Here is a 19981-nt window from a genome sequence, read left to right on the forward strand (position 1 = left end):
GCAATACCGCCAGCAGTAACTGCTGTTGGTAGCCCACAGGTTCCTCAGACGTGCTCCACCTTGCACAGACAGGCATTGGAGGTCTCCATGGTGCAGAGAAGCCCGAGTCTGGCACAGCATCAATTTTGCTGTTAACAGTCTTCAGCATTTTCTTGCTCGACTGTTTTTGTTAAAATGTTCCAACAAAAAGCAGTAATTTAGTTATGTGAAGTGCAGAACGAGAGCCAAGCCCTGCATTTTCCCACTGCGAGATAAGCAAGAAACTTATCTTCGTCCAGTGCAAACACTTTCTCACACCAGAATAACCACCACAAATACCATGTAATTGTTGACATATGAGAGCTTCTTCCTCCAGCAACTGCATTTCCCAGAGCTTCCTGTGATTTCTTGGCTAAGATCCTCTCTGCAGTAACTTTTACACAGATTATATTTTTTCTTCTAATAGAAGTTTGCCAGCTGACTTGAAACTATGGACAGCAACCAACCTTCTCCAGGCAGATGCTGTCTCCATATTTAACCTCTTGAGAGTACCTAAATTAATTCAAAACTGCCTGTATAGGGTCTGGCAGGGATGGGGTTAACTTTTTTCACAGCAGCCCCTCTGGTGCTGTGTTCTGGATTTGTAGCTAAAACAACATTGATAACACAGCAATATTTTGGCTGTGGCTGAACAATGCTTGCCCAGCCTCAAGGCTTTCTCTCTTTCCCACTCTGCTCCCCCAGCGAGTAGGCTAAGGGTAGGCAAGAATAAATCTTCCGGAAGATTTAATTACTTTTGACAGATTACTAGCAAATGGGACCCTCCAAAACCCTTTGCAGATTCTCCACTGTCACTCAGCTCTTTAACCATTTGTAGTTCCTCTACATGTTACTTGAGCCACCAAGGAGATCTGGGATTAAGTATAGGTCAGACTGTACGTAAGAGTTTATAAATATTATTGATAGACACTCTAAAAAGTTAATCAAGTCTTGGTAGCGGTTCTGGCTACAGAGTCAATACTTCTATTGCTTCTAAGAGTGCATATCGCCTTTCTAGTATAATTTATCTTACAGATGTCTTATTAACTCCTTATTAATCATAACAGGAACTTGACTATCGAGCATGGCCAAGTTCCTGCCTGTGATAGAGGAGCGAGATGTTCTGCAACGGTCAGTTCAAATCCCAGCTTGCCCCAATGAAGTGCTTCCAGGAGAACCACCACAGACCTCTATATTCGCAGCGCTCCCCCTACCTGGGGGGAAATAGCCCAAAGACTGGTTGGGGTTTTTTTGGTGCCTTGTTCTTCTTTTCCTCCGCCCCGCCCCCCAAAATATTTTTTCATTCAGTGAAAACAGATTCGTTCAGTTAAGCTCCTCAGAGACACTCCTTGGAACTCCAGTGAGTAGTAATTGAAAAATAATTTACCTACAGTCCTAGCATACCTTCAGCATCAAAGACAGTAAGCAAACATCTGAAAAGTGCCTTTTCTCTCTAAGATCTTCTGGACTCCTACCTTACATGGAAAATGACACCCATTGCCCACGACCAAGGAACTTTCAACCAAGCATTACAGAAACCATTACCTGTTTTATCAAAAATGCTAAATAAGTAATTCCTAATTACTCGGACAAATACCACATTAGAACAAGATTTCTGAGGAAATAAATGATGCAATAAAGTCAGGTTCAATAGTCCCTTCATGGCTATACATAATGTCCTTGTCATTAGGAAATGAAAAATTACTGGTAGACAAATCATGCTGTATTGAAGCACTTGAGCCTTTTGCCAAAGAAAAACCTGAAATGAATCTTGGGTGGATTAGTAACGCTTGAATTTTATTACCATGTTCATTCCTTCTTATATTTGCTGTACAGAAATATCCATTCAGATTACTCAAAGAGCGTCATGTTCCCAGTTATCACCACCATCATTATATACGACAGTGAACACGTATAACCATAACACTAAAATTAACTTTTCTAGAATTCTAGCCCTGACCCTGATGAAAACTCCCTACTCAAGACTTTTTTCATTCAACAAAGAGAGATCCACTCAATGAAATGCTAGTAGTCTAGTAAACCCCTTAAGGGTTCCTTTTTTGTTCAGGCATTAAAATAAAATACCAGGCAATATTCCAGTGTTCTATAAGCTCAGAGGGAAAAGTTTATTAAATCATTATTTTTGTAAAGGCTGAAAAATAAAAACAAATGCTTTTTTTGGTTGCTATTAAACACATACATATTTACAAAATATGTGCATCTTGTATGCTGCAGATATATCACAGAATTTAGCCTGAGACGGAGTCCATTGACTGAGAATCCTTATAAAAAATATTATTAAAGTTGGTTTTAACCAACTCTGTGGAGAACAGAAGTCCAAAGCGTAACAAGAGAGCCTTAAAGACATACATTCCTCAAATGCAGCTGAAAGCCCACTTCTTCAACAAGCAGTGTTTTGGGAGATGTACAGACACACGCTTCCTTGGCCAGTCTTGGGCAACGGGGCATTCGTGGAGACGTGACATCAGACTTCTCGACCCTGCTGCCCAGGGAAGTTTTTTCCACCTCAGCTTTTACGTCGGTGAAGGAAATTAGAGTGGCATCAGCATCCTTACATGAAGAGTGCGCTTCTGGAAGCCACGAGACTTGGAGGAACTTCCCTTCATCCTCAGCGTGCCAGCCTTTGGCAGAACCTGCAGAAAGCAACAGCCAGGCAACAGGCTTACTTCCTTTATACCCCAGACCATGGGTGCGTCACCTGTGGAAGGCTCTTGCAACCCTTAAGCTTAGTTTTCAGTGGGGCACTAATGGCTCAGGGGGAAACCTCAAGGCTTTGACCAGGATGCACTGTTCCAAAAGGGTAGCTGGATGCCCCATTATCAATGTGAGCGTTCAGCTATTTAACACCTTATAAACACATCTGTGTTTGGCAACTGAGCTTTTTGATATTTGATAATTTTATCGAGCTACCTTCTGAGCCCAGAAGCAAAGATGATGGAGAATCAGCATTAGTTTTTTGAGGGAAGGTAAAAGGAGAGCAAGATGCATTCTTGTACATTTGTTATGCATATTTTGGGGAGTTATACAACTTTAGTTTTGCAAAGCAATTTTCTGACTTTCACTGACAAACAAATCTGATCTGAAAAATCTTACATCAGCACGGTTGGTTTGCAGATGTTATTTGCACCATTTATTTATCAAAAATAACTAGAAAATGTTTTTAAAACATCATTCCAAACTGTACAAATAGGAATGTGACATGGGCTGTCTGTTTTACTTATACTGTTTTACTGCTTCATATTCTGAGCAAACAGAGAGGCTATTTTCCCCAGGGGTTCAGGAGGGCATACTATTTCATTTCTTCAGAAAATTGTTTCTCTGCATTTCAATCTTTTTAGCTAGATATGACAAAATATAATATCAAGAACACTTATGCTTTTTATCAGCTCTATTTTCAAAGCATAAATAATAGATCAGTATACATTTAAGTCAGGTGACCAAGTCTTGTTTCAGAAATCAAATAAGCATTTTGCAATTTTTAAATGATGCTGTACATTTTCACAACAGTATCATTATGCCTTTAAAATGATTTCAAAAGCCTGATTTATAAACATGGAGCGATTTTGAAGATATTTCACTAGTGTTAATAATACCTCACTCAGGTGGCATTCAATTTTCTGAATCCTTGGGTTAATGAGGCAAATAAATCAAAATTAAATTGGCCTTGGAAAAAAAAATTTCAAACAAAATTGCATCTATCACATTATACATCCTGAGACTCCTTCAGTACTGTTCACAATGGCTAACAATATTCCAGCTCTCAGAACCATTATGCTTACTCATAACGCCATCTGAGATTTTAAAATCAAATAGATAGAATTCCATGACTAGAGTAACATAATGCCTTATTATAATATATCAGGAGTATTCACAATAAGTTGCACACAGTCTTAGTCAAGTACTTTCCATTAAGCATCCCTAAATTTCAACTGCCCACCATTTGTTCAATAATCTAACAATTCCCGTCCAGGAGAATTTCACCACTGCAAACCAGTAAGATAAGTTTTAAGATAAGCCTTAAAAAGAAAATACATTCTGCAACCAGGCTGTCATTCACCATCTCTTTAAAAAAGCCCCAGCAACACACAGCTGTAGCCAAATAGCTGAAGCAAACAAAACTCCTAGCATTTTTGAAAAATAAATACATCTAGTCATGCTGCTGTAGTAGGAATGGTGGAAAAAATACTACCTTCACTCCTTTCTCTGAAATATGAGAGAAAGAAAATATTTTCCAGATACTATAAGAGGGATTCTACTGTTGGGGAATACCAGTGTTGTCAGTTCTTTAAAAAAATGGTTAATAACATACAATACCTACATACGTATGCCTAAGTTGTTACCAGATGCAATAAATTCAGCATGAGCACACAACAATCAACAAACACTGACATGCAATGACACAGCAGTTGCCATTGTTTTGCTGCTGTTACTCGTAGCCCAGTAACAAATGCACTTGTCTGCCCATGGAGTCACCTACCTGCCCAAGGGCATCCTTTCACCCTGAGGAACTTCCTACAGACATGGAGCCCCAGTTGAAAACCAAACTTCCACACGGAGCTGTCCTAACCACCTTCATCTGCTAAGTCAGCAGCATAGACTCAAGATTTCCATACACACACTATTTACATCTTTTAATGGAAAACACTGCACAAAAGTAGGTTAGGTATTTTTTCCAAAGTAAGTTAGTACTATTAACATTTAAAATTTAATGAAATTATGCAAAAAGGCTTGAGGGTTTTTTATTTTGAAGTAATTAAGGGCCCAAGTGCCCTTACATGGCACAGGTTGAAAGCAACAAGAAACAGCACAGAAACGTGTTTGCACAATTTCCCCAGGCAGCACCTTCCTTGTGGCTTTGCAAAATAGTTTGTGTGGCCAAGAGCTTGAGTAGGAGTAATTTATGGGATGATCTAATGTATTTGTTTTGCTTTTCCTCCCAGAGAACAAATGACACCACAGAGGGTCAAGAATTTTCTAACTGTTGCTAGAAAAGTAGCGCAAAAATCTGCTAGAGGGACCCTTCCATTTTGATGAAACTTCCAGTAGAAAAGTTTTTAGGTTTATTAGTAATTTATGACTAGTGTGTATGTACAGGAAGCGAGCAATCTCCACAGCCAGCAGTTGGAAAGAGAAAGCTACTTCAGAGAAAGCACTCACCCTTCTGCTCACGGCAGGTTTGGGAGAGACGGGCTCCATTCAGTCCCCATCCCACATCAGCCACTCGGGTCAGCTGCCTCCTGTGCCAGGGTCCCAGCACAGCCAAACGTTACTGGGGACTAAGGGTTCAGATTTTTGACAGCTTAAAGAAAACCATCCCAAAAGGTGATGATTTCACCCCACTATAGAACAAAATAAGCATTTTTCCCAGCTCCTGAATTAAAGTTCAGTGCCTAACTCCAGCACACCGACACTGCTCAGCGCCCGGCTGCTGAGGAAGCAGGTATTTTAGAAAAACAAGAAGTTCTACTTCAAGTTATTCCTTTGAGTTTCGGTCATGACAGACAGCACTGATAGAAGGTCACCATTCAGTGGTTACTCAATTGCTTGCTCAGAATGACACAGTAATTTTATTCTGATTTTTAGTCCACAGAACAGAAGCCGCAACTGGTATCAGTCCTCTCGAGGCTTTATGCTCTTTGGCAAGTATTGATTTGCGGTTTTATAGCACCTACCAGGTAGTGGTTGTGCACTATCATTATCCAAATAATTTATAACAACAGGTGAGGAAGAAGACTTGGAAACTAAACCAACTGTATCTTGATCTGCTCAGCAAAAGGATGAAACATTGCTGGAGCAGCTAAAACAGCCCTTTAAATCGATACGTAGTGCAGGTCAGAACATACTCTCATATGTTCTGAAAGGCACTTAAAAGCATGTAAACTTGCATTATTATCATGCACGGAACCAACTCTCACGACTATTATCACGGGAGCAACACAAACACAGTGACACGTCGACTGCTTGCAGGATCAGGCTTTAGTCATAAATCAGAATATGGAACGTAGATTACATTAGAACACAACAAGAAGGCTCAAAGAAACTCTCCCAGAAGAAAGTATTGTAAAAGAAGCCAATGGCACAAGACTCCTTTCTACCACGGAACCAATGTTAATGTAAAAGCCAAGACTCATTTGAAAACATTCACCTGTAAATCAAAAAGTCCCCAAAGATTAATTTCTGCATAAATATATCTGCAAAATATATTTAACTTAGAGGCATCCTTTTCTCCCTGAAATAATTGCTTACAAGATGAGAACTAAAACACAATCTCAAGTGTAGTAAAGGTAATTGCTGCACTTACTGCTCGTGTCATGTTGATGTATTACTATGTATCAAAGGTCACAGTTCTGTACTCATACATTATCAAATTTGAAAGAGCAATATTCGATTCCGACCAACCTTTAAACTGCCCAGAATGTGTGTGAAAATGGATGTCGGGCTAACTTGGGTTTTAAAAAAAATGAACCCCTGTTTGGAAAGCTAAGGGGTCAATCAAGCCAGACTGACAGGGTTAGGTGTCACTTCTGTGCGTCTAATACTCTCTTAGGTTATCAATGAGGTGCAGTACACTGATCACAAGCTAAAGCAGCTGTACTAATGAAAATGAAACAGTCTGAAAAAAATAGGTAATACAGGCCTGTGACACAGGGCAGTGCCTTGTGGACAATAATGCAGGAATAAGGACATAAATCACCATTTAGCTACAATAAAACTTGTAATACCCACCCTGCAACGTATGTGCCTACGGAATCGCAGCCCAAAGTCAGCATCTTCACAACTCCACAGTCCCCTCTCCAGTTGCCAAGCAATTTCTTTACACTGAGTCAAGGCAGGTTTTCCATGCCTCTACTTCACTGCGCACACAACATTTTGCAGTCGTATGCCAGCCTGACCCCTGAGGGTGGGTAGCTGGCTGTTCACGCCATGAGCCAGGAGTTCTCACAATTGGCTGTAGCACAGACAAATGGGTCTTATTAGAACCTACTCAACCTTGAACAACTTTCTTTTCCTACTTATGCCAGTCCAACTGGGGGGCAGGGGCTGCACTGAAGCAGCTGGGGCACCCTCATCCTTGTTTTGGTAACATATGAGGTCCTTTAAAAAAAGAAAAAAATTTATGAAATCCAAGTTGATTGAGTACCGCCAGCACAGAATGAACTACTGAACAGAACTATCACCTTAAAACTGTGAATCACTACTATGCAAAGAGCAACCTGACTCTTATATCCCAGCCATCATCATAATCCAGATCAGATGAATATTCGATAGCTTTTTCAGAATCAGGTTTTTCCTCAAGAAATTACATACGCAGCAAAGGCAGCATATATTCAAACAACAAGCTATATAATTTAATTTTACACTCTTTAAAATTTGCTTCATTTGGTAAAATACCAAATTTCAAAAGGGTAGCACAAGTTTAATTATGATCTCAGTTACAAGCAGAGAAAATAAGACATACATTTCATGAAGTCTATTAGATCCTAAGAATTCACACTAATTAATGGCTTTGCCATTGATTTTAATGGAGTTTCAACTGCAGGTGATGTAACTACTGGTCAAGGCCATAGCTAGGATTAAAATGATACTCCTGGTTGAAGATACTATTTATGGCACCTAAACACACATACCATTTATTAATGCAACAACAAGGCTATCACAACAACAAGACCCTAAACTATAAATATACAGGATCTCCTGTTTAAATAAAAGCTCAATATACAAAAAATACAAGTACAAACATTCTTTAAGAAATACCAACTTTCACATTTCTTCTGAAACATCATTTAAAATAGTTTTCTTAAGATGAATTTTCTTGGTGGTTTTGCAAAATGTTTTTCTTTGTGTGCTGAACAAGTCAAAATTAAGTTTTGTCAGCTGAGTAGAACTCCTTGAAGTGATGCAAGGAATTAGAGGGCAGACCATTTCAGAAGAGCTGGAAGGTCTTTGTTGCTTGAGTTTTCTACAAATCCAGCATCTCTGTTTTCATTTAGGCAGCAAAATGGAGAGAGAAAGAGAGAAAGAATTATTATTTCAATATAAACTACAAATTTAGAGATGAATTTGAATTTACGAATTGAACACCCAAAATTGCCAGATCTCCAGTATCTACACCCCTTGTTTTCTCCTATATCTGATTATTTCAGGATTTTGCTGCATGCGTTTCTCTCTGGCAGTTGCAATCTCCCTTTTGCAAATTATTTTTGTCACACAATAAAAGGAGAATACATGATTTCACAGTGGCAAAGACTTATGAAGCCCTCCTGAAAAACGTTAGTAATTGTTCACTGAGAATCCTAGCAGTACAACGCTAGGTACATACAGAAGCAGTCCTGAAGTAGGTCTGTTCCTACAGTGATTACAGTGAGAAATAACTAGTATTATGAGAATCGGTCAGGACAATCCCTTCTATGCAAAAATTAAGTCATGATCAAATTGATTTTATGCAACCTTGAAAGGGTTATATTATGATTCAGTGCCTTAGATTTTGCACTGTTGCCAAGTTAGATAATCTATCAAGAACCTTAGAAGTGTTTGCTTTAATCTCAAAACCCCACGGTTTGGGAGCAAATTATTGTATAATCAATACTTTTCATTTTAAAACCTTTTTCTCTATCCTGCCCATCATACACCTCTCTAGGTCTTATTCTTGCAGAGAAAAGATTGAATGTGACCTGACAGGACCCCAGAGAGGTTCACAAATCAAAAGCAATGGTGAAGAGAAGTCAAATTCCTTGAGACTCACGATCTTAAGGGACAACTCAACTTATTTTTTTTAAATGCTGGAGGGCAGCAGTTCTTATTTTTAAACACTATTATAACTTATTCTATTTGTTATGTAAACGAACCCCTAGTAAAGACCAAGTGCTAAGAAATTCCCACGTACTCGGGATGCATCCTTTTACTCCTTCCTTCAGAGCATGAAGTACACTTAATTCCAGGCTACCAGATACAATCTCAAGTAAGGCACACTTCTGACAGAAGTTTACAGTTTGTCCTCTGACAGAAGTTTTGGTGCCTTACTACGCACCAAGACCTGGAAGCCAACAGCCCTATGCCCATCAGCCCCATGGGAACATTAGCATTAGAATTGGTTGTAATTCCTCACCTTCATCACCCTCCACAAACTTGAGACCTGTGAACTCCACCTAAAGATCACATGCTGGAAGAAAGGAGCACTGCCATAGATCAGTAATTAACAGTTTCACAAACACTTTCCTTTCAGTGAATCAAAACTTTCTGACAACAGCCAAAAATCTCCTCCAGGAACCATCACACAGATCCTGTCATTTAATACATTCTTAAGTGAAAACAGGAAAGGCACACACACCATTAGAAAGAATCCATTAGTCACAGAGTAATCTGTTGCCCTCTCATTCTCAAACTCCATTTTAAATCTAATGCCTCCTGCAAGGCTATTTGTCCAAATCATTAGGAACTTTCAAACTTCCAGTCTGAGTTTATTCGTGGAAAACTTACTTCCCTCCTGTCTTCACGCACTTGATGTATTCGTAGCCTTTTTTTAAATTAGTTTGTATTAAGGATGTGTCTTCTATACAGTCTTCTATACACTACATACATGTGAAACTTCAGAGGCTTGCTACACCAGAATCTGGATAGATTTGCATTTATCAATTCAAGAAAGTAATTGAAACATGAGACGCTGACATCTGAGGCACTAACTTTTAACCATGTGACTGGACAGGAAAGAACATCTTAGAGATACTAGGCAAAAAAAACCAATCTGCAAGACATGGAAGGAAATGAGGGCCTAAGATTTTGCTTGAGAACACTCACTGAACTGGTCAAATGATTATTTGCCAACAAAGGCGCAAAATGAATCTTCAAGGTTGTTGTTCTAGTGAAACATTCACAAGAGAGGCCATTCCTTACCCCATGGACAGTCTTCCTCATTGTGGAAGATCTAACAAAACCTCACTCCGGAAGCAGCTTATTTAGAAGAACTTTTTTTACATCTAGGACTCTCGTACTGAATATGTTCAGACTTTATAAAGATTAAGCCTTTTGAAGTTTTTAATAGCAGACTTAACTATTGAATAATGAACAGTTTTCTCTAGCCTACTCACTCGTCCATCACAGGACCAGGCTTTTTTAAGTACTTTTGAAAAAATTAAGATTCAAGTACATACTAGGAAGTCAGAAGACAACAAAAGATGGAACCATAGCATTTGTTGTATTTTCCCCCTACTTTCTTCCATCTTCTCATCTTTTGAGATTGAGTCTCCAATTGGGTTAAGTATCACTGACAATTGCTGTACCTTTTTGCTCTACATACTCCTACTTCCAAGTTTTTGAGAAAGACATGACTAAGTGTGGCTACTGCTGTTTATTGACAGGTATTTTTGGATTTCAATCCAATTCCTGTTGGACAGGTGTCTTTTACTATTGCCACGCTTGCAGTAGACAGAAGCCAAGAAGCAACTGCTGCAGAAACAGAATCCTCTTCTCACATTCGTATCAGGACTAGGGCACACAGACTTGGCAGAAGTAACATGTGAATGCTTACTGTAAATTGAGGAAAGCCCAGAGACCATATGTATCTCCCTGAACCTGAATTCACTCAAGGATTAATTAACCCTCTACCCTCATTTACTATAGCTGCTTTAAAACCCTGAAAAATTATAGAGTTAAAAATAGATCTTTCTCTACCAAAATACCAGGGCGTCCTTAACATCTTTTTCAAGCCTTCTAAAGCAATTAATGGGAACGACTGCTTGGACACTTTTTTTAGTATGAAAGCCTTTCAGGAAAACTCTATCATGTGCTGAAAACTCACTTATTCTTCCCCTCCTCAAAAATTCTAGGTAGTCTTAGGTCTCATAAAGCTAGGTTTTCACATTTTAACAAGTATTTGTTTTCACATCAGGTTGACTGTCTCTACTTGATTCTTCAGTGACATATTAAACAGAAAGTATCAATCATTCCTGTGGCAACTTGCTAATGTCACATTTAAGAACGTTGGGAGAAATAATGCTTTCCCGTCCTCCCACCCAATACCAGATACTGAGTCTCCTCTTTCAAAAAAATTCAGATTCCCAACCTAAGAAGCATCAGTTTCCTTGGCAAAAGCAGGACATCTGAAAATAGATATTTTCCAGGCTAATGAAAAAATTTTAATATATAGCTCCAATATCAACAGATTATTTTCTCAGTCAATTCAATAGATAGTATATGCATTACAGCTCAGTGGTTGCTTGTCATGGGAAGGACCTAAAATTACTCTACAAAAAGCCTGACACTTAAGATACAAATTTTTAAAAGTAATACATGGGCCTAGAGTAATCTTAACTTCTGAAGTGACAGTAATTCATGCATTCATATCCCATATGAGGGATCATAACATCAAATTTTACTTGTTTTTAGTGCTTATAATGTAAGTACATCCAACAACTTACTGTGCTGAATTACTGAAATATTCTGTGATTTTTTTTTTTTCCTCCAAAGAAATCAGCCTTTAAACAGATAAATCAGTGAGGTACAAAATGCAATGTAGAGATTAACATCTGAAAGTCTTACAAAATAATGAGTAAGCTTTGTCATCTTTTCAGGCAAAATTACTTCTATTTTAAAGAAGTTCTAGAATATAAAATACATTCTCTTAAAATATTAAAGAATGCATTCGTCTATCACTTTGTACCCTGTACTTTTCTAATATCCTAAGACATGTTTGGAAAAGCGACTATTTTCTTTGTCTTCTCAACTAAGATAGTCACGCACAAGACGGTTACCTGTTTTTACTAATTGTTGTTCATATAAATATAGCCAAACACCTACAAGTACTCCTTTAATTACATGCCTACATTCTGTCTATGAAGACTACTAATTAAAATATGAATTGCAATTTAGTTAGTGAACCAGAAAAAAATTTCCTCATTTATCTAAATACAGACCAAACTTGATTCTGACTGATGTAAGGGTTGAGCTTCTAAACTAACTCCAACGAATCAGAAAATAAAGCATGTATTTGGAAAAGAAAATTAATCATTGCTGTTCATGTAATAATTATATCTCATATAAAGACATGGATACTAAGGTCACATTTAGAAACATGTTTTTCTTGTAGAGGGCTTTTGAGCTACTAAGATTTAAGTTTTTGCTGCCTTTACACTGTAAAACCAGTTCACTTTGGGACCAAGACCATGGATAAAAAGAATGGTTTTGAAGTGTCTCCTTCTCTCCCTATAGTGAGGTATAGAGAACATCATGTAGAATAAAACTTTTATCAGAACTACAACTAAATAAACCAAGTTACAATGGTCAGCATTTATTTTTTAAAAAATCTGATTGATTTAGGTACCTCAAATCCAGGGACCAGAAAAATTCTAGTCCAGGTTCCCAACTGTTATATTTAACAGGAAAATGTATAACAAGTGTCCTTAGCTTGAAAAGCTATACAATAAAAAAAGTACAGTTTCAGTAATCCAGCAGCAAATATTCATTGTAATTTTAACACTAAAGAGTATAAGACTTTAGGCACAGTTAGGAAAGTCTTTTGGCAAAACACGTGTGCTTCCCCTATTGATCAGGGATCTATTTCTATTTTGTCAAAGCCACCTTAGCTACATATAGACATGCTCCTTTTAAGGTGTCATATTCCTTCTGAACTTCCACAAAGTAACTGTAGAATAGCTGCATACAGCAGAACAGAAATTCTCTTCAGTTTTAGGAATCACAAAGCAAGTATTGCTGCTAGATGTCTTTATTTTCCTTTAACAAAATACACAAAGGCACAAAATTCACTTATATCTTGTCATTATTGTACAGATATAAATAGTGCGTTGTATTCAAGTACAATCAAGTGCAGAGACTTTCTATATTTTATGTAAACACAAAACAGTTTTTATGTACGTGCCTCTGGTTCATCTGCAATGCAAATACCAAAGGAGATGCCATTTGTCTGAGTGCCATTTAACTAAATTCTGTCAAAAAGTTAGACAATGAATAACATTAACATCACTGCAATGACACTTCCATATGCTTAAGTCAAATGTCGGATGACACTTTAGCTTGTAAACATCTGTGTATTTAAAATGTATTCAATTCATTTTAACAGGGAAGCATTAAAAAGTATCTTAAGTTCACTAGACCAAACTCACTAGGTCAGTTGCTGCCAGTAATTTCTCTCTATGTGTGACAGCTAAAGAGATGTCAAATTATAGGTCACCCTTAGCAAAGCTTATACTTTTAAGTTTTTAGATACGCAAACTGAATGATGGCTACGACTGTTAGACTTCAACCAACTATACATTCCGTGTGTTAACTTATTTAACGACACATGCTTAATTTACAATACCCACTTTTATACATAGCTTTGACATACTGTGGCAGTTGAGGCAGTTTAAGCACAAGCGAGATTTTTAAGTTGTACCATTAAAAAAAAGCTCACCTGAATAGTTACAACAGGCATGAACAAAGCTAAAAACTAGCTACAGAAGGCACTTGAAGTACTTTATTCTGCTTTCATTAAAGATTCTTCACTTTGTTCAGCTGAAATAGACTCTGAAATAGAGTCTTCAGTTGTTGAAATGTTTTCTGCTTCTTCTTTTTCAACTTCTTCAGCTAGCTTATCATTTAGCTGCGCAGGACTTGGTGCTTTATCATCTGTCTCATTTGTCTCAACGATCTGGGCCGAGTCTTCTTCAGAGCCTGTGAAAAGAAAAATGATGAAATAACCATTTCCAGAAATGAAGAGGTGGCTAATATTCTTAAAAAGCAAATGAAACAACATTTTGCAATCATACACAGGTTTTGACTAGTCACTGCATGAAGTTCTCAACTGCTAAAAACTATTTTGTTTTTCTAGCAAGAGGGTCACCTGTAAAATTTAAGAAAAAAGAAAATGCTATGGACAAGAGTTCAGATCCCACTGTGAAAATATTATATATTATTTGTATATGTTCACCCTCAACAGAATCTTTCTAAGCATGTTCATTAACGTGAGACAGCGTCAGAAATAAGACATGATGGTAATTCAGCTTCTTTGTGCTTGGTAATGGAAGTTTTACCAATGGTAGCTTTTTCTACGAGAGTTCAGTCTGTACACAGAACCTAAACATTCTATTTGGTGGAAGCCACTTTAAATAGAAGGAGCCAGATAACAAAAAAAAAAAGATTAGAATAATCTATTTCTCAACATCTCAAAATAGCCAATGAAAATGACTGCATATTCTCAATCTTCCCACAGGAAGTGTAGGAAGGATACACAGGAGTATCTTTACTCTCAATCTGGGATGGGAGTTTCTTTGATAACAGGCGTATTTTGAAGATCAGTCAAAAATATTTATGATAAGTACTACCTCTAAAGAAGTAAATTCTAGCTTCACAACAGGATTTCAGTAGCGTATGAGAAATAAGAGACAGTCACATTTTGAAGCATAAGCACTGAAAAACTGAACACTAAGTGTTGCACTAAATGACACAAAGGTACTGTAGAATGATACTATTGATGGCAGTTTATTTATTGACTAGTATTAGTCAATACCATACAGCATTAATGCATACTGTGAAGGCAAACAGTTTGCAAAACTCATGCAAAGTTACAGCTCAAAAACATTAACCCTATCAAATGTTTGTAATTTCATACTTATCAAAACATGTTGGGTGTCTTTAAGCAATTGGACTGCTTCAGGCTGATACAGAATTCAAGCAGGGCTGAAAGTTTTAGAACCATTGCTCTGGCTTCTTGGGTCACGACTGACAAGAGTAGCTGCTGCACACCCTTGTCCAGCAGACCTGGTACAAATGCCGTCTGTCACCAAGAACTCGAGGCCCCTCTTCCCACACGCTGCTCCACCTATCTAGTTCTAGGCTCCACTTCAGACTGCTGAGTACAACCCAGCTTCTCCATTTCTTCCTCTGACTTGATCTTCCATCTTAGCAAGTTTGCAGCCGACTTACTTCTTGATTCAGCTTCCTTCCCTGCTTTCTCAATCACAGGCTGCTCAACACCTGCCCTGGCTTCTTGTTCCAAAATTTTTCTCTGGAGCCATCTGTCAGATGGTCAATCCTCCTATTTCTGCCCAAGCAAATTAATGTTCCCAGTTTCCTTCCAGGCTATCCCGCTCCCCCCTCCTGCTCTTCAATTTCCATCTTGATCCCATCCCAGCCTGTGCTCAATCTTTATCTCCCAACTGTCAGTTTTCTTTCTGTCTCATCTCTGCATTTTTTCTTCAGCCTCAAATTCTATGAATAAGTTTGTGCCTCTTCCTGCTGCAATCCCTCCACACTTGAGTTACATTCCTTCTTTATTGCTGCTGTTCAGGTTTGCGTCAAAGTATAGGATGTGAGGAAGAGACAACTCCATGCCCTCTCAACTCATTTGTAGCATAGCCCAACTATTACTTATTTACAGAGTTTCAGTCCTGCAGTCCTCAACTGAATGATGCTTAGCACTCCGCAGAAGTGCTTAGCCTGATCGAGGTAGAGACTGTTCATTCAGTCTGATCAAAAGGATGCCGAGCATCTACAATGTGTTTAAGGACAGCCCCAGGGACAATCAACCACTAGTAGAAGCAAGCAGAAGCTCCTAATGAAAAGGACAAAACCTGATCGAGTGCATGTTCTAACTTTCTGTATTCAGAGGAACAGGAAAAGGATGCTGCTTTCATTTTTATATTCTACTAAAAGGTATGGAGACACTGCTTCTCTACGAAAAAATGGTCAGGTATTATATGACTTTTCCCTTCACCTTGTTCTTGATTAAACTTAGTGAAACTCTTGAAACTCTCCAGAATATACAGCTAAAATAAGCAAACTTACATGGGAAATTTTGGTCTAACAATTAAGTCTGACAAAGTTATAAGGAACTAAAGAGTAGGTCCTTTAAATGAGTAATCAGGGCAATCATAGTAAGTGGTGCTACTAACTCCAACTATAAACATGACCAACCTTCATTAAACATATACAGTGATTCCATTTTAAATTTTCCATTAATGGAAAGCTTGCCTAAAGTCAACTCGGTCTCAATACTGCATGTTTTAAGTTATTGTAAGAGCAGTAGCTAACAAGAGAAAGCTCTGACGGTAAACTTAAAAAGATGACAAAAGAAAATTAGTGTCCTTGATGATTAATACTTAATCCATGATTTAACTGAAGAATGTAGCTACACACACACGATCTCAACAGCAAACACCCCTATGCTGGCCTGAGGCAAATTTAAGAGCTGTATCAATGCAACTTTAAAAAACCTGCTCCTGGCTACAGCAGTTGCTTTTTTCCCCCCCCAACATTCCTGCAAAAAAAAGCGTATGTACTTCACATTGTAAGTAGTCAGCTACTCCTCTTTGTTGCAGAGAGTATTTCACTGCATAACCAGTGAAATCACAATACTGCATCACTATTAAATTAAATAGAAGATGTATATCTGTTATACAGGAATTCACAAAAAAGGGTATAAAATGATTGCACTAAAATATAGCTACTTTACTTGTACTTTCAAGACCTTTGGGAGAAGTTTTCTTCACTAATGTAGCTCCCCATTAGGGCAGACTTTCACACAGTGTCTGAAATATCTTTAAGGAACATGTGCTTCACAGTAGTCTGTGTTCATGGCTTTGATATCATAGAAAGCTATTTTGAAGCCTTTGACAAAGAAGCCCAGTAATAGCATAGTATTTGATTCCCTGTACCCTTTACGTCCTATCAAAAAGGCAAGCTATGTTGTTCAACAGAACTGAACTGTGGTAGACTGGAAACATAATACATTTTAAAACCAAAAGAACTTGTTTGCAAGTCATTAAACTCAAGGTGAGTTGACCCATGTCTGCTTGAGAAATCATTGAATTCTAGCTGTATTAGCTGAACTAAGGAAAGAGCATAGCAGGCAGAAACTCACATCTTTGAAAAGAAACAATGGCTTACAAAAAATAGAATGAGCTAATGCTGTCCTACGAAAGCAGAGCATATCTGGTAAAAAGGCAAGCCAAACCTTTGAAACAGAAAATGCCTCCAGTCCGGTTTTTTGTAAAAAACCACTAAACTCAGACCATTCTGACCAGAACAAATACTCAAGCTTATTTCTCAGTCCTTTGTCCTCAACCAGTTTTTTTCCTAGATAAAAGTTTCTGCTCCATCTATAAACACTTGCCCAAAGTCAAGCTCTACTTTTTGTAGAACTCAAATAAGCACACCCTTGAAGCAGCACTATTTCTGGAGGACAGCATTACTGTGAACCCTTCTGTTGAACAACAAACCAAGTTTCTGCATCTACCTTTAAAATGGAAGTCCTTTCAAACATACTAGCAGTTGCTTATTCCAAGAATCCTTAAAAGTGACAGCATTAAAACGTCATAAAATATTTTGTCAAGACGGTCAAGGGATTCCATAAAAATCTGAAGACAACACAGGAAGCTGTCTCCATAAAGTGCTGACCACCGTGGTGCAATCTGAAGTTCAAAGGCATCTAATGAAGACCTCTGAACATCAGCACCAGATATTCACCACAAAACACTGAAGCAGTCAAATTTTGTTTCAGCCTTCAAAACATTGCTAAATGCTAAACCTGAATCAAGAACACAGCGTAACAGTACCAAATATAGGCAAGGAAAAAATAATCAGGAGGATAAAAGTGGTTCCTGATGGCTTTTTCAATATGATCCAGACATTAATACCTCTAAGAGAAGTACATAAGAGAAGCGACTAGCCTTTGATGAAAAAAATTTAAGATAGAGCCATTTAAGAAGGTAAGAAAAGAACTGAAGTATATTGTTTCACTCTGGTACTAAAATTTCCCAAGTTACTTTGCTGAACAGGGAAGCATGACATTTGTGCCAGTAACCTGTATCAGATTGACAGCTGATGACTCCATGTTTCCGGAAGATTAAAAAATCCAAGGTTCAGTGCCAACAGCACTCCCCATAACCACTCTTCAGACCTCTTATCCACAGGAGTTGCATGTAACACGCTTGTCACTGCATGAGCACACAACTGAAAAAAGATTCCGCTTCATGCTCTACTCATTAGTAAGAGCAGCTGACTGGTAAAAAAAATATTTATAGCACTTCTGTATCACATTAGCTTGCAGTTTCTTGGAGCTATACAGCTATGGTTTAAATGAGTTACAGATAAGAGTTGGATGTCCCTGTGTTGTCAACATTGTGGTGAAGTTGGTTCCCTGATGTTAATGTTTGTCTACATCTGTAAGTGAAGATATTCTCTATTCTTGCTATGACAGCAGCTATATTACTGTAGTGAACAAAAGCCTTCCCCAGAGCTATACCTCAATGATATCTTCATACCTTAAACTTACAATCAAGGAATATGTTCATTTATTAATAAAGTCTAACTGCCTGTAAGCAGTTGTTTCAAATTAGGATTCTGATGGAAATTTACTGAAAATTATATTTTCTCATTCGTAAGAGACTTCTTTGCGGCAAGTTGCAGGCAGTTAATGCACAGTGACAAACTGATAGGGTAGCACTGACCTCTTCTACATGAAGACATTTCTCAGATACTAGTTATGTAAAATATTAACACATACTCTATTTCTGACTGCTTACTAATTATCAGAACAAAATGGTTCATATCATCTTAGAGATTAAATATTCAGAAAAGATCAGATATTTAAGTCAGCATACCAGTTACTTATTTCCTATGCCTTTTTTGAAAAAATTCACCATACACTTCCTAGCAGGAAAAAAAGAACTGGGGAACAAACCCCACAGTGGTTTCTTTTGTTGTTTTTAAATAAAGAAGCACGTATACAAGACCACACCAACAAAAAACAAGTAATTTTCAGTGTTAAAAGTAAATTGGTAAAGTCACATTTACTGCAATAAAGCCATCCTGTATTTTATCCTGAAATACTTGATAAAATTCTGCTTTCAAAAAAGCAAAAATCATTTTGCAGAATTTTCACTCCATCTCAATTGCCTAATGAAAATCTCACACTAATTCTTAAGGTTTTACATTTTTTACATGTATAAACTAACTCAGCAGCTCAGACCCATTAACATAGTTAATAAGAGTTTGATAAACATTTCCTTCAATGATAATGCCAGCTTAATTAGCACCCCCTCTCCCAAAACTTCTAAGAACCTGCAGTTACAGATAATCCTCAGAAGACCTCAAGGCACACACCTCCAAGAACTGAAGCGCTTCCCCATTTGATTCACACAGAGGAAAATGAGCAGAGTTTTGAAGACCCCAGTAACAAATGATGTCTTTTCTATAAGAATCTTCTAACTTTAAAAGTAGCCAAGAAGCTACTAACCTACCCTCCACTCACTGAAAAGATGATCAGATCATTTGAGGGCAAAGACGACATTTGCATCATTTTAGCTTCATGCATCTGATTTCAGTCTTACTTTCATGCTAGTAATAGTACTTTCAATGAAGTAAGAGCGCACTATGGCACAGGAGAAGAAACCAAGTTTTCCCTATAATGCACCTGCATCAGAGCACACCCAGAGATGGCTACAGTTTGATATGACTTCCCTACCAGTCTCATGCAGCCTTCTCATGCCAGAAAGTAAAGATGAATGCCATTTTGGACTCCCTGTTAAAAATAATCAAGCAGAAACATTCTTTCTGTTACACTCTGACAGTTTCCCACAGTTGGTGTATTTCCAGCCTGTATCTCGGGGGCTGTACACTATTCGATAGCTTCCCCCTATGATCCCTGTTTAAACTAATGTAAAATCCCATCAAGTACTCAATAGCACATATAACTGGAGATTCTCTGGTTTGAAATTATAATTTCTGGAGTCTTTTAAAACACCGCATCTTCCTGTTGGCTGTACACCAGATGCCTACTGTATCTGCAGACTATAAAACGTCTCAAAAGGAACTATGTTAAATTAAAATTGACAATTTGTCTTTGAACTCCCTGATTTTAAACAAGGCAGTTTTACTAGATTTTCCTGCCCTGAGGAAAACAGCAAAAGGAACAAAGGCAGAAATTCCAACACACCTCAATCAAATGACC

The 19981-nt window shown here is 37.9% G+C and overlaps 1 protein-coding gene across 1 annotated transcript in view; it reads right to left on the reverse strand.

Annotated features, from left to right (window-relative positions):
* Nucleotides 1-13169: 13169 nt before the first annotated feature.
* Nucleotides 13170-19981, reverse strand: part of KIAA1715 (KIAA1715 ortholog) — a 40025-nt gene continuing 33213 nt past the window's right edge. Inside the window, exon 12 of the mRNA XM_009572529.1 lies at nucleotides 13170-13704. Within this exon, the coding sequence (XP_009570824.1) occupies nucleotides 13508-13704 (197 nt within the window). The 3' untranslated portion in view covers nucleotides 13170-13507. The remainder of the gene's footprint in view (nucleotides 13705-19981) is intronic.

Source organism: Fulmarus glacialis, unplaced genomic scaffold, assembly GCF_000690835.1.
Source record: "Fulmarus glacialis isolate BGI_N327 unplaced genomic scaffold, ASM69083v1 scaffold16772, whole genome shotgun sequence".
Classification (NCBI taxonomy): domain Eukaryota; kingdom Metazoa; phylum Chordata; class Aves; order Procellariiformes; family Procellariidae; genus Fulmarus; species Fulmarus glacialis.